Here is a 13,986-nt window from a genome sequence, read left to right on the forward strand (position 1 = left end):
TTTTGGGACACTCTTAAGTGTACACGGCTTTAGGATGGTGTTTGAATCCCAGAAATTAATTTTGTTTAAAGGGGGAATGTTTGTGGGAAGGGGATATGTATTAAATGACATGTGAAAACTCAATGCAATCTTTGAAAAAGAAAAGACAATGAATAAGAATGTCGCTTCTTCTATTTATATGCTTAAGTCATTTAATTTATGGCATGGTAGGCTCAGACATGTTAATTATGTTACTTTACGTAGATTAATTAATTTAGAGCACATTCTTTCATTTCACATTAATTATAATCACAAATGTGAAACTTGTGTTGAAATAAAATTAACAAGGTCTTCATTTCAAATTGTTGAAAGAAGTACAAAACCACTTGATCTAATACATAGCGATATTTTTGACTTAAAGTTTGTTCAAAATAGAGGAGGGAATAACTATTTTATTACCTTCATTGATGATAGTATAAAATATTATACATATATTTGCTTAAAAGCAAAGACGAAGCTATAGAGAAATAAACAGGAAGTTAAAACTCAACTTAATAAAAAGATTAAGATGGTGAGAAGTGATCATGGTGGTGAATATGTTGAACCATTTGGTGACTACTGTGCACAACATGGTATTATTCATGAAGTGACACTACCACTCTCCTCAATCAAATAGAGTAGCCAAGCGAAAAAATCAGACTCTAAAGGAAATGATGAACGCATTGTTAGGAAGCTCTAGGTTATCACAGAACATGTGGGGGGAAGCTATTCTATTAGCTAATTACCTTTTAAATAAGGTTCCCCGCAAGAAAAGGGACAAAACACCATATACGTTATGGATAGGTAGAAAACCTTCTTACAACTACTTGAAAGTGTGGGGGTGTCTTGTAAAAGTAATGGCTCCATTACCAAAGCAAATGAAAATAGGTCTTAAAACAGTGGATTGTATTTTCATTGGCTATGCAGATCATAGCAATGCATATCGATTTCTTGTGTATGAATCAAATAATTCTGACATTCACAAAAATACTATACTGGAATCAAAGAATATCTCATTATTTGAAATTATCTTCCATTGTAAAGTTAGAAAAGTTGATTCAAGTCCAACGAAACGAACTTCAGAGACTATAGATGAAAATAGTCAATACGTTCAACAAGAGGTTGAATCTGAGATAGAGCCAAGAAGGATTAAACGAGTAAGGGTGGAAAAATATTTTGGATCGGATTTTTTGACCTTTATGCTAGAGACCGAACCTTAAACATATAATGATGCTATACGGTCATCCGAAAGAACTTTATAGAAAGATGCTATTAAAAGTGAAATTGACTCCATCATGCAAAATCATACGTGGGAATTAGTGGATCTTCCTCTAGGAATTAAACCATTAAATTTTAAGTGGATTTTCAAGTAGAAAATGAAAGAAGATGGAACAATTGATAAGTACAAGGCTAGATTGGTCATAAAAGGTTATAGACAAAAAGAAGGCATTGACTACTTTGATACTTTTTTGCTAGTATCCAGGATAACTTCTATAAGGATGATACTTGCAATTTGCCGCTTTGCAAAATCTAGAAGTACATCAAATGGATGTTAAAACAACTTCCCTAAATGAAGATCTTGATGAAGAGATTGACATGGAACAACCTAAGGGTCATGTAGTTCTAAGACAAGAAAGGAAAGTTTGTAAATTGGTGAAGTCTTTGTATGGACTTAAGCAAGAACCAAAGCATTGGCATGAAAAGTTCGATAATGTCATAATGACAATAGCTTTAAAATTAATTAGTGTGAAAAATGTGTGTATGTCAAAACTACCGACATTGGATATATAATCACATGCTCATATGTTGATGACATACTCATTGTTAGAAGCAACAATGAAATGGTAAAACGTACCAAAGACATGTTAAATTCAATATTTGACATGAAAGATATGTGACTAGTTGATGTGATTTTGGGGATCCAAATCAAGAGGTCATCTGAATGTCTCATATTGACTCAATCACACTATGTGGACAAGATTCTTGGGAAATTTAGCAATAATGATTTTGGTATAGCCAGAACTCCAATAGATACGAGCCAACATCTGTCCAAAAACAAAGGTGAAAGTGTTGACCAAGTGGAATATGCAAGAGTCATAGGCAATCTAATGTACTTTATGAGTTGTACTATATTAGATATTGCTTTCACTATGAGTAGTTTAAGCATATTCACAAGAAATCCAGGGGAAAACCACTAGAAAGTAATTGTTAGGGAACTGAGATATCTCAAATATACTTGGGACTATGGACTGCATTATTCCAGAGATCTACTATTTTAGAAGGATTCTTTGATGCCAATTGGATATCTGATATTCAAGATACCAAACGCACAAGTGAATATGTTTTTTCATTGGGATGAGGATTTGTGTCATGGAAATCCTCAAGACAAACTATTATAACTAGACCCACAATAGAATCTCAGTTTGCAGCTCTAAACAAATCTAGAGAAGAGGTTGAATGACTTAGAAACTTCTTGGAGGATATTCCTAATTGGTCACAGCCTGTGCCCACAATATGCATAAATTGTGATAACCAAACAACAATTGGTAGAGCACAGAACGTAATGTATAATGGTAAGTCGAGACATATGCGTTGTCAACACAATACCGTTAGACAACTGATCTCAAATGGAGTTATCCCTATTGATTTTGTAAAATCAAAAGATAACATTACGAATCTGCTAACTAAAGGGTTAAATCGAGATCAGGTTGATAAAACATCGAAAGGAATGAGACTAAAACCCATGAAAATTAAAGACACTATGTAAAGGAAAACCCAACCTAGTTGATTAGAGATCCCAAGATCTAGGTTCAAAGGGACAACTTACTTGCATAGACCTTGTGAGGTTATTGTGGGGGTTCTTATCCCAAGTTCCTTCCTATGATATAAACTGTGATTAAAAGTGGGATAGGTTAAGCAATGCTTTTAATGACCGTTGTATGTTTCGGTGAGCTGAGCAACATAAGTCAACTATGTGAGAGTGAAGTGGGACCGCTTCGAGGAGACTATTGGGGTATAATTCTCTTAAACTCTTGCAGAATTAGGAGATGTTCACGGCCATATAAACATACCCATGAGAACTAAAACCTTGTGAGGGAGGTAGTTATGTAAGGTATATCATCTTTTACACAAACAGCATAAAAGTTCGAGGACATCACGTCTACTGGTCAGCTAATAAAGTAAACATACTTTCACAAGGGAATGTTCAAGGGTTAATGCCTACCTATCCTATGCAACTATCGATCGTAGATTCTATCACCACATTGAGTCAATGTTTTTCGTTAAAACTATCAATTTCATTCATGTGGGGGATTGTTGGAAAAAATAGATTTCCGGAAGCTTTGAGGCATATTCTCGATTAGTAAAGGTGGAGATTTGAATCATGAAATTATGGTTTTATATTCTACCCCATGAGATCTTTACAACGATATATCATATGCTCAAAATGGTTGAGTGATGAATGAAAATTTGATGCTCAAAGTAAGCCACTTGTGAATTATGTTGAGAAAAATGGAAAGCTTAGTCCCAAGTCGGTTAGATATCAAATGTGGAATATGTTTATATATATGAACTAGCTTGATGGTTATTGAATGACTAAGCTAATGCTCTCCCTCGCGGGCAAAAGGGTGCAAATCAAAACCCACTGGGGTTGGGGCCGCACCGCACGACATGGGCGATGCAAAATATTGAGGTTAATGGCTCCTTTAATTCAAACATTAATTTGAATTTTTAATGGCTTCTTAGTTCACGGACATTAATGGCTCCATTAGCTAAAATTTCCAAAAGTTCTTTCATTTTGATTTTGATTTTGATTTTCATTTAAAACTGAAATAATCTACAGGAAAAAGGACATTGAATTTTTCTTTATTTTCCTGCAAAAAATTTTGAGATCTTTTCCTTGTATATTTCGAACTTATTTTTGGTGATAGAAGAAAGCTAGGCTACAGTTCGTTGATCACTACAACCGTGCTACTGCTGTGCTCATCTCGTTGTTGTATCTTGGGATATTGTGAAAACAGGCCTCAACTACCAGTTGGATTTCGAGTACAGAATTTCGATCTAGTTTTTATTTCCAATTTCTGTTTTCCAGATTATATATATTGTTTTGGTTCGATTTTATAATTTAAATCAATATTTACATTACTGTTAATTTCACTGATGTATATGCAACATCTATCCCAGCCAAGTTGAACGGGACTTTTAAAACCACAACAATTCCTCATGCTAAAGTACCTCCTCAATCTCTTGCCTCAACTCCACCTCTTGAATACGAAGTCTATTAGAATCCCTCACTTTTAATATCTTTTGCACTCGTTTAAGCTCATTAATCAAACGACATGACTTTAAATATATATCAAAATTTTAATAAACATCCAAATAAATACTATTTAAATGATTTGAACGAAATACTTTATTCAATTATGCCAACTACTCCTGGCCCATGACAACCTTAATTTTTTTTTTCAGATGATTTCAAATTAACTCCCACTTTTGACTTTTATTAAAACTATTTAAAATTATAGCATATAATAGCAATTCATCATTTTAAATAGATTTCAGGTGTCTTCTAAGCTTAGAGTTGAAGAAAGTTCATCGTGGTGATGATGATCCCATTACTTTTGGATTGAATGGTCACAGAAACCATAAACGAAATACTCACGATTCGGTTCTTTGATAGGATTCATGAGCAAATGGAGAAGAGCAAAGAGGCTGTGGAGCTGATGAATAATGGATGCTTTCTCCGTTTTGGTCAAAGAAATACAGGAATTTTGTAGGCGCCAATGGAGGGTTAAAGTGCTTGGGTAGCAAATACCGTGGCAAAATTGATTTTAGGTACTCCTCCGGCGCTGCACTTTTTCCCTTTTCCTATGCCGCAAGTCCTGCACCACCTCAATTGTGATGCGACTACAAATTGTAGGTCCAATGTACGTTTCAGATAGGCATTGTTTTTAGTGCATCCTTTTTTATTACCAAAAAAAGGTCTTCATGAACCTCGTGTATATATTATATATTATTTTTTATAATTAAGTAAAGAAATAAATATATTATAAATATATACATAGAAAATAAGATACATTAAAATTGCGACAAGTGGTGTAATTATATTTTTCTGTTTATTTTCTAGTTTTAATTATTCATTAATTTTTCTGGTAATAAAATCATAAGTTATTTATTCTTTAAAAACTCTCTAAAATTTTAAACTATTGTTATAATCACTTATAAATAAAAAAGTTAAATAGATAATTTTTTAAAATTAATAATTTTAGAAATAATAAATTTAACAAATGTAATTCTTCTTTTACGGTGACCAGAAAGGTAATCCCATAATTTTTAAACATTCGTGAAACGTTATAAAATAAAATAAAATCATATTTTTATTAAACAAGAAAAAGTAATTTTTTTTTGCATCTTTGTAAGCCATTGGAGTACCAGTGTATTGTTTAATTTTTTTCATATGGAATTTTAAAATATTTAATTATATTAAATACATTTAATAAATTTAATTTTAATTCTTATAATATAATTCAATAAAATGGAAATTAATAAATTTAACATTGTCTATTAAATGCATTAAATTATACATTTCTATTCTTTTTGAATTTTAATCAATTCTATCCATAAAATAAAATTACTAAATTTAAATTTAATACGTATCATATAAATTTCCTATTTTTTTTCCGTTATGAATATAATTTGAAGCAAATTTAGTATTGAATAGTGTTAAGGGAAAAATTGTAAGGAGTTAATGGTTTTAGAATAATTTATTATATGATTAAATATTTTTTTAAATTAGTAAATTTTGATTAGTTTAAATTTTGCAGGGAGTTATTTTTTAAAATATATTTAATTTAAATTTTGACTGCAACAACTTTTTCAATCTATTTTCGTTTTCATTAAATATTTTTCCTATCTTCTAGGTTTTTTAAAAATCAAACTCATATATTTTATATTTTCCTTATTTTAGTTAGAGTTAAAGAAATTGCAAGAGAATTTTAAACAGTTTTGAAGTTTTTTTTTAATTTTACATGGATGTTTACTTATTCTTAAAACTAAAAGGTTGAAAATTAAATTTCTAAAATTGAAATAACACTTTATTGATAATATTAAAACTAAATTATTTTAAAATAAAATTTGTGTATATATTTTTAAAACTTTTAAAATATAAAAACAATTTATCAAAAGTTTTATTCATTTTAAAAGTTTCGGAAATTTGAAATATTATTTTAAAATAAATTTACAAGTTTTTAAATTTTGAAATATTGTTTAGAATTGTTTTTAATAAAAGGTTTTCAAAAATTAAGTAAAAAATAATTTATCAAAATTTTAATTAATAATAAGTTTAAAGCAATTTTTTGTTGTAACTGCGACTATTAAATAGTTTTAAATAAAATCTTTTTAAAACACATGAATAACCCGAAATAAAAAACAAAAACTGTTGTTTTCTGGTAATAAATTTGGAGTGCAAACTGGGCATCCAAGCCCTCACTCCGTCAACGAAGGCAGACCCACACTTCTTGGCATTTCCCACACCACGTCGTAAAACCATGTGTAATCTTATGCATTGTTTTTTAAATGTATATCTAATTAAAAATCCTTAAAAACAGGAATTATCCATAAATTTTAAAAACTAATTATAATGCAATTAAATGGATTTTCTTAAAAATGAAATTAGAGTCCAATCCTTTTCTTTTAAATTCGTGAATAAAGTAGACCCCCTTTTCCTTCTCCACACTCATTTCACTTTTTCCTTTCTGTTCACTATAACTTTTACGCGCAGGTACTTACAAATCTATATAGTTTGCCATGAGATCTTTCTTGGACTGGATTTCATGTTGGAGTACCACTCCTCAAGTGTCCATCAGGGAGGAGGTGGAGACGCCTCCAAGTAAGGAGGAGACAAACTCCTTGATGCCTTTAGATACGGAAGATCTGAGGAAGAAGAAGATTAGGGTAAGGACAGGGACGAGTCCGCAGTGGAAGCCTACGTTGCGGGTGATAACGGAGGATAACGTCAAGGCGAAGAAAACGCCGTCGGAAGCGACGAAAACGACGGTAGATAAGGTGGGGAAGAGGAAGACCACCGGTGGTTCACGTTCTAAAGTTCATGTTCGAAGCTATAGCAATGACACGGGGTAATTTCATTTCCTTTTTTTTCCTTCACAGTAATTTAAACCTTTTCTTTCCTTAAGTTCTTGTGGTAAAAGAAAATAAAAAATTATTGAGTTATTTACTTAATTAGTTGCTATGTTTTGGGTAAGAAATTGATTTTTTTTTAGGTTTAATTGAGGTTTTAATCTTTTTAGCATGTTAAAATTCGAGAGTTAAATTTATTTATTTCCATCCATAGTAGAATTGAAAAATAAAATATTTTTGAAAAATATATAATTTTAAATTAATATACATATCTCTTTCATTTGTTTTGTCTCATCTTTCCAATTTGAAATTATTAATTTTTATCCATAAATGATTACTCTTCCTATTTTTCTTACCAAACATACCTCAAATTCATTTTCTTTCTCCAATTTTCTACCCAACTAAACACACGTTTAATCTTTGACCATCTACTTTTATAATGATATTAGTAGATCCAAATTAATAATAACATTAGTTGTTGTTAAAGTATTCATGTGGATTTTTTAAACAATCTTAAAGTATTCGGTTAATATGTAAATTTATTATTAGTTGAACATAGTTAATTGAATTTTCTTGTTGTCCCAAGTGCATAGACCATAATAATAAAAAATAAATTTATGCCATCATTCTAAGTTCGGTAGCTCAAGTGTTTACAATTTGGACTTATTGATAACATTATAAAAGTAGAGGGCATCAAATTATGTCGAATTAAGTTAAAGGGAGTAGCTGGGAAAAGAATTAGAGGGCTTAAATCCTAAATTTCAGCAGAGTGGAAGGACTAAAACTAGATTTAAATCTTTTTTTGTATTTTAATAAATGCGTGGTCAGGCATAATTGACCATGAAAATATCTACAATTAATTCGTGGTTGGATTATTATTATTATTTATTTCCTCAAAATAAATTTCATAGACAACTTAATCAGTACAATTTATCATGTATGAGTTTTTTGGGTGGTAAATTAGATATTAAGAGTTGTTTGGGTAAAATTTGCAGGCGAAAATCGGTGCCAGTGGTCCTACCTGGGCTTTCCCCTACACCTTTCATGTTCTAATAATCTTTAATTCCATGGACCCTTTGCTAGTAATTTATTGTAAAATTTTCATTTCCTACGTATATAATAGTAGGAAGTATTAATCTTGTAACATTTGCAAACGTTTCATCTCCTCCTTCATATCCTTCCTAACATCAACAACCTATGGTTTATGTTAAAGTTGATTAATTAGTGGGATGGGGTTGATTTGAGTTTGGAAATTTTGAGTTTAGTTTATATTTTGATCATTTAATTTTAAAAAAAATGTTACAAAATAATTATTGAATTATTTGAAAACTTTTAAAGCTATTGTTGTATGACTTTCTTTGTTGCACCAATTGAAAGCTTTCATTCCACTTTTCTGCTACAATTCAATTCTTGTTATGGAACGATTTTGAATATTACGAATCTGTAAACTAAAATTCAAATAACTTTTTTCTACTCGTGAATGGGTACTGATTCAGTGTGTTGTTGAATTGTCACTTGGAGTTCACTAGTCAAATTAAAAAAAAAAACTTAACAACTTAATGATTTAAATAAAAACTTTTGAATAATTTAGTGACTTAAAATAAAAACTTTTAAATAATTCAATTAACATTTTATAGATGAGTGATCAAAATGTAAACTCACTAATAGTTTAGTGAGTTTACTCTCAATTTATTTAATTTAAATGATTTCATATATTATTTTTTAATGGTAAAATATATTCATAATTGAAATAAAACGTAACATGGGGTTTGGTCCGAGATATAAGCAGACCCTTGTACACGACACCACAAAGTCAAAACTAAAACAGAAAAGGCCAGAAGCAGCCAAACCACCTAGCAAGGCTAAAATCTGATCTAGGTCCCTATGATTTTTGCATATTCTGAATTTAGTTTCTTTATTTTTATTTCAAGTAATTTAGTTTTTTTATTTTTCAAATTTAAAAATACAAGTCTAATTATTGACACAATTAAATATTTTTTGTTAAATTTAGTTTTATTACAATATATATATATATATATATATATTGTAATATGGTCGCTAAGTGAATATTTCTTTTATTTCAAAATATCACACTAGAAAATTTAACAAAATGATTTTAACAGTGGTAACAACCGGATTTGAATTTTGAAACCTAAAAATAGAAAGACTAATAAATGGATTAAATTTCAAATGTATAAAAAGTACAAGGACTTAGAGCATAATATTATTGAAATTGCTCTGGTTTAGGATTTTTTATTTCTTTTTTGCCCTTGAGGTCAGCACAAGTCTTCAAATTCGAGTGATTGACTTTTTCAAATATGAATTTTCATATTTATTTTTAATGGATTAATTTTGGTAGAATTGCAAGAGGAATGAGAAAATCAGAATTGAAGCTTGAATTTTGTTTTGTGCCAACTTAGCAGCCTAAACCACTGTAGTATGAATTGAGTCTTATATGCATTAATCGAAACCACTGTAGGATTTCAACTTTAAGGATTTCAATAGATGTTTTATTGATTATTATTGGCAATTTTTCTCTTAGCCGCCTTTGTTTGCACATGAATACTTTTTTTTATATTGGATTTATTATTATTTAGGAAAGGAGATTACATTATCAAAACTTGAATATTGGTCTTCGATAATGGGTAATTTACCAAAAAAAAACCGTTTTTTTAAATTTGTCGAAATGGGCCGATTTTTTTATTATTTACCGGAATGGTCCATTTTTCGAGAAATTGCGTCCACGTCAGCGCGATGTCAGGGTACGTGTCAGCAGGTCGCGCTGACGTTGACGCGATGTCCTGACACGTAGCGCGTTTCGGGGGACTCGATTTTGATGTTTTTTCACGTTTGGTTTTTTTGGCTTTTAGGGTTTAGGGTTCAGGCTTTTTAGGGTTTTTAAGTCCCGGAATAAATTATTTCGGGTTGACGTTTCTGAGCAAATAGTATAAAATCGCTTCTACCAGGATGCTATTTGAGAAGAAATTGTGAAATCGCGCCCTCGTGGACGCGATTTTGCTACAGTAGGTCATGTAAGAAATATTTTTTTTTGACGTTTCTGAGCAAATAGTATAAAATCGCTTTTACCAGGATGCTATTTGAGAAGAAATTGTGAAATCGTGCCCTCGTGGACGCGATTTTGCTACAGTTGGTCATGTAAGAAATAATTTTTTTTGACGTTTCTGAGCAAATAGTATAAAATCACTTCTACCAGGATGCTATTTGAGAAGAAATTGTGAAATCGCGCCCTACGTGGACGCGGTTTTGCTACTGATAGTAAGTTTAATGAGGCTATAAATTAGGCGAAAATGTTCTTAGAATGCATAAGTCATAGCGAAACAATTTAGAGAGGCTAAGAAAGTTAGAGTTTCAAAATGAGTGAACGATTAGTCTTTGTTATTTACTACGATGGTGAGGTTTGCCACACCGAGAATGGTGTTGTTTTTTGTCGGAGAATACGGTGCATTGTCATTTAACCGAACATAGATTTGTGAACTTCGTAAAAGAATTAGGCGTAAAATCTTGAACGACGCCAATGAAAGTTCATCAATCACGATCGATTTTGTTCTTGTGTTGATCCGGTGACATATGACTCGTTCGACATAAAAGGTGCTCGTAGCTTGGAGGCAATGGTGCAGACTCATTTTGCTAGTGGAGCATATTATATTGAGTTATATGTACAATTTACGTCGCCAACTGATGTACTTCCGTCCGGTGTTCGAGATGTATACACGACCCCTGGTCGACACTTGGTTAGCGGGTTACAAAATACGGAACAGCCCATGTTCGGTAGCGGTGTCGAATGCACATCCCTCGCAAGACACTCTGTTGGTGGATGGGACATGTACTTCGGTGGCTCGACGTTTGATGCTGGAAATACGTACTGGGGAACTGCATCAAGTTCTAGTGGATGGCAATCTACATCCAATTGGGGACGTTATCAAATGCCCAGAAGAAGGGATGACGTACTACCTACAACGTCAACCAGTGAGGGGACGTCGTACGCTGCAGATGATTGTGGGTTAAAAGATGACTCCGATGTGGATCCACCTCGAGAGCCCGGGCCGGATGGTGAAGAAGTGGGATTATTTTTTGAACCGGAGCCTATTCCAACAGAAGGTGAAGATGCTGAAAGGAGTTCAGATGATGAAAAAAATCCACGATTCAGAGCATACTCACCTCCAGCCCACATGCATAATGTCGATCTGTCAGCAGATGATGCGTTAGAGTTTCCAGATCTACCACACCGGTTGCGCGATCGTACAAGTTCGGGGGTATATTTCAGTGAACTTGAAGTTGGTAATCAGTTTACCAACAAGAATAGTTTTATTGGTGCTTTGAAATAGCATAGCATCAAAAACAGCGTTAATTACCATGTCTTTAAATCAAAATCTGATAAGTTTGAGGCGAAGTGTGCGGTGCAAGACGACACATGTTCATGGAAAATCGTCGCCTCGTTAAGGAAAATGACAGGGTTGTGGGAGATAAAAAAGTACAAAGGTCCACATACATTACTGCGGGTATAGTATTTAATGTATCTGAATAATAATTTTATTTTGCAATGTTGCATTATTTAATGTACTCCCTCTGTAGGTGTTTCACAAGATCATCCCAAAATGGATTCAGCTATGTTAGCTAGCTTGATACTGCCCACGATAAAAGCAGATCCTAGGACTTCAGTGTCGGTGATAATTGCCAATATCCGTAGCCAAATGGGGTACACACCCTCTTACCGCAAGGCTTGGATAGCTAAGCAAAAAGCGTTGGAGAAGATGCATAATTGGTGGGACGCCTCATATAATGAAATATGGCAGTGATGTCAGGTGCTAGAGAGATACATCCCAGGTGCCATCACAGACCTTGAAACGGAACATGCGTACTACAACGGCCGATTGGTACGTGGATGCCAAGTGTTCAAACGCCTATTTTGGACCTTTAAACAATGCCGAGATGCATTTCCATACTGCAAGCCGTTGGTACAAATTGACGGTACCTTCATGTTCTGTAGGTATACTCATCGGCTATTGGTTGCAGTGGCACAGGACGGCGGTGGGAGAATTCTTCCAATTGCATTTGCAATAACACCGAGGGAGTCGTCTGATGACTGAGATTTCTTTCTCTCTAGGTTAAGGAGGCATGTGTGCCCCCAACCTGATATCTGTGTTATTTCAGCTCGGGGCGCCGGTATACTAGCTGCATTTGATCGAGAGGGAAGCTTGTAGCAGTGCACACACCATAGATATTGCCTAAGACACGTTGCTTCGAACTACTACAGGCAATATCCATCTAAGAGCGAATGACGACAAGTGACCAACATGGGTATTTAGTCTATAACTGTATTATTTCGTTTGTCAATTTGAATTAGTTTTATTGGTAGAAGTGGTATAAAAGATTCGCTATGATCTTATATTGGTAGGGTATGAAATAAATAAAGGTCGTTTTCACAAAATGTTGGCAATTTTACGATCCCAAAATGGAGAAGGGGCGGACTACCTTTGTAACATACGTTTCGAACAGTGGGCACAAGCATACGACGGAGGCCTACGATATGGCCATATGACGTCGAACCTGGCAGAATGCATAAATTCTGTTCTTAAAAGAACGCGCCATCTACCGATAACATCGGTTGTGCGAGAGACATATTTCTGTTTGGTGGCGCTATTTCCAAAGCGAGCAGCAACTTATGCAGGCCAGATGCAGGGTGGCCATATATGGTGCAGTAAGGTAGTTCAAGAAATTAACAAGGCGAAGGCTAGGGAAAACATCATGCACACAGTGTGTCACGATTGAGACAATTTATGGTTTCGCGTGACGGAGTTTGACAGACCGCACCAAGGTGTTATTGGCGGGCAATATCGTGTACACTTGCAAAATAAGACTTTTGACTGTGGGAAGTTTGATGCACTTCGTTATCCATGCGCTCATGTTATTGCAGCTTGTCAGAAACTCCGTCTGGATCCGATGAGTTATGTGGACGAAGTGTACAAATTAGAAAACATGTACAACGTATGGAGACACGTTTTCCCACCGGTCCCAGATGAACGTAAGTGGCCGCCCGTATCTCTTGCTCCTTTGAAGCTGTTACAGGATAGAGAATTGCGTCGCAAACCAAAGGGTCGACCTTGCTCCATTAGAATACGGAACAATATGGATATCCGAGAAACAGCCAGTCAACAGAAGTTGTGCGGATGGTGTAGGAACCCAGGCCATACAAGTCGATCATGCCTTAATCGCAATAGTTGAATGTAATTTTAGAAAAAAAATTATATTTTATTCAATTATTAATTGATAATTGTATTAATTGTTAGTAAAATTATCAAATTAGTTTAATTTCTTAATTGTTAGTACCAGTCAAAACATTTTACCAAATCTAACATTATGTAAAATTATGTAAAATTATTAAGTCCAAAAATTGTGTTAATGGTTAGTAAAATTATCAAATTATGTAAAATTATTAAGTCCAAAATTGTGTTAATAGTTAGTAAAATTATCAAATTATGTAAAATTAGGTTAGGTTAGGGTTTTTAATTAAATTAGGTTAGAGTTAGAGTTTTTAATTAAATTAGGTTAAAGCAGTGAGTTTTAATTAAATTAGGTTAGGGTTTAGGGTTTTAATTAAATTTGGTTAGGGTTAGGGTTTTTAATTAAATTAGGTTTGGGCAAGTGGGTTTTAATTAAATTAGGTTAGGGTTAGGGTTTTAATTAAATTAGGTTAGGTTTTTAATTAAATTAGGTTTTTATTACATCAAATAGAACTTCTATTTTATTATATCAAATAATATCAAAATAACTCGAAAAAATTTCTATTCCTATTATATCAAATAAACTTCTATT

The 13,986-nt window shown here is 33.0% G+C and overlaps 2 protein-coding genes across 2 annotated transcripts; both read left to right on the top strand.

Moving 5' to 3' along the window:
• Positions 1–6,698: 6,698 nt before the first annotated feature.
• On the top strand, positions 6,699–8,405 carry LOC105779999 (hypothetical protein). Its single transcript, XM_012604051.2, has 2 exons — positions 6,699–7,151; positions 8,148–8,405. Exons 1-2 carry the CDS (start codon positions 6,823–6,825, stop codon positions 8,203–8,205), a joined length of 387 nt encoding a protein of 128 aa, XP_012459505.1. The 5' UTR covers positions 6,699–6,822; the 3' UTR covers positions 8,206–8,405.
• A 2,311-nt stretch (positions 8,406–10,716) lies between these two features.
• LOC128039265 (uncharacterized) lies at positions 10,717–13,437 on the top strand. Its single transcript, XM_052627673.1, has 2 exons — positions 10,717–11,672; positions 11,746–13,437. The coding sequence occupies exon 1, from the start codon at positions 10,782–10,784 to the stop codon at positions 11,496–11,498; it is 717 nt and encodes a 238-aa protein (XP_052483633.1). The 5' UTR covers positions 10,717–10,781; the 3' UTR covers positions 11,499–11,672; positions 11,746–13,437.
• The last annotated feature ends 549 nt before the right edge of the window (positions 13,438–13,986 follow it).

Source organism: Gossypium raimondii, chromosome 1 (assembly GCF_025698545.1).
Source record: "Gossypium raimondii isolate GPD5lz chromosome 1, ASM2569854v1, whole genome shotgun sequence".
Classification (NCBI taxonomy): domain Eukaryota; kingdom Viridiplantae; phylum Streptophyta; class Magnoliopsida; order Malvales; family Malvaceae; genus Gossypium; species Gossypium raimondii.

Excerpts from the sequence above, each read along its gene's own strand:
- LOC128039265 (XM_052627673.1), top strand. The coding sequence starts at position 10,782 with ATGGTGCAGACTCATTTTGCTAGTGGAGCATATTATATTGAGTTATAT.
- LOC105779999 (XM_012604051.2), top strand. The coding sequence starts at position 6,823 with ATGAGATCTTTCTTGGACTGGATTTCATGTTGGAGTACCACTCCTCAA. Across the intron at positions 7,152-8,147 it reads AGCTATAGCAATGACACGGG|GCGAAAATCGGTGCCAGTGG; the intron begins GTAATTTCATTT and ends TAAAATTTGCAG.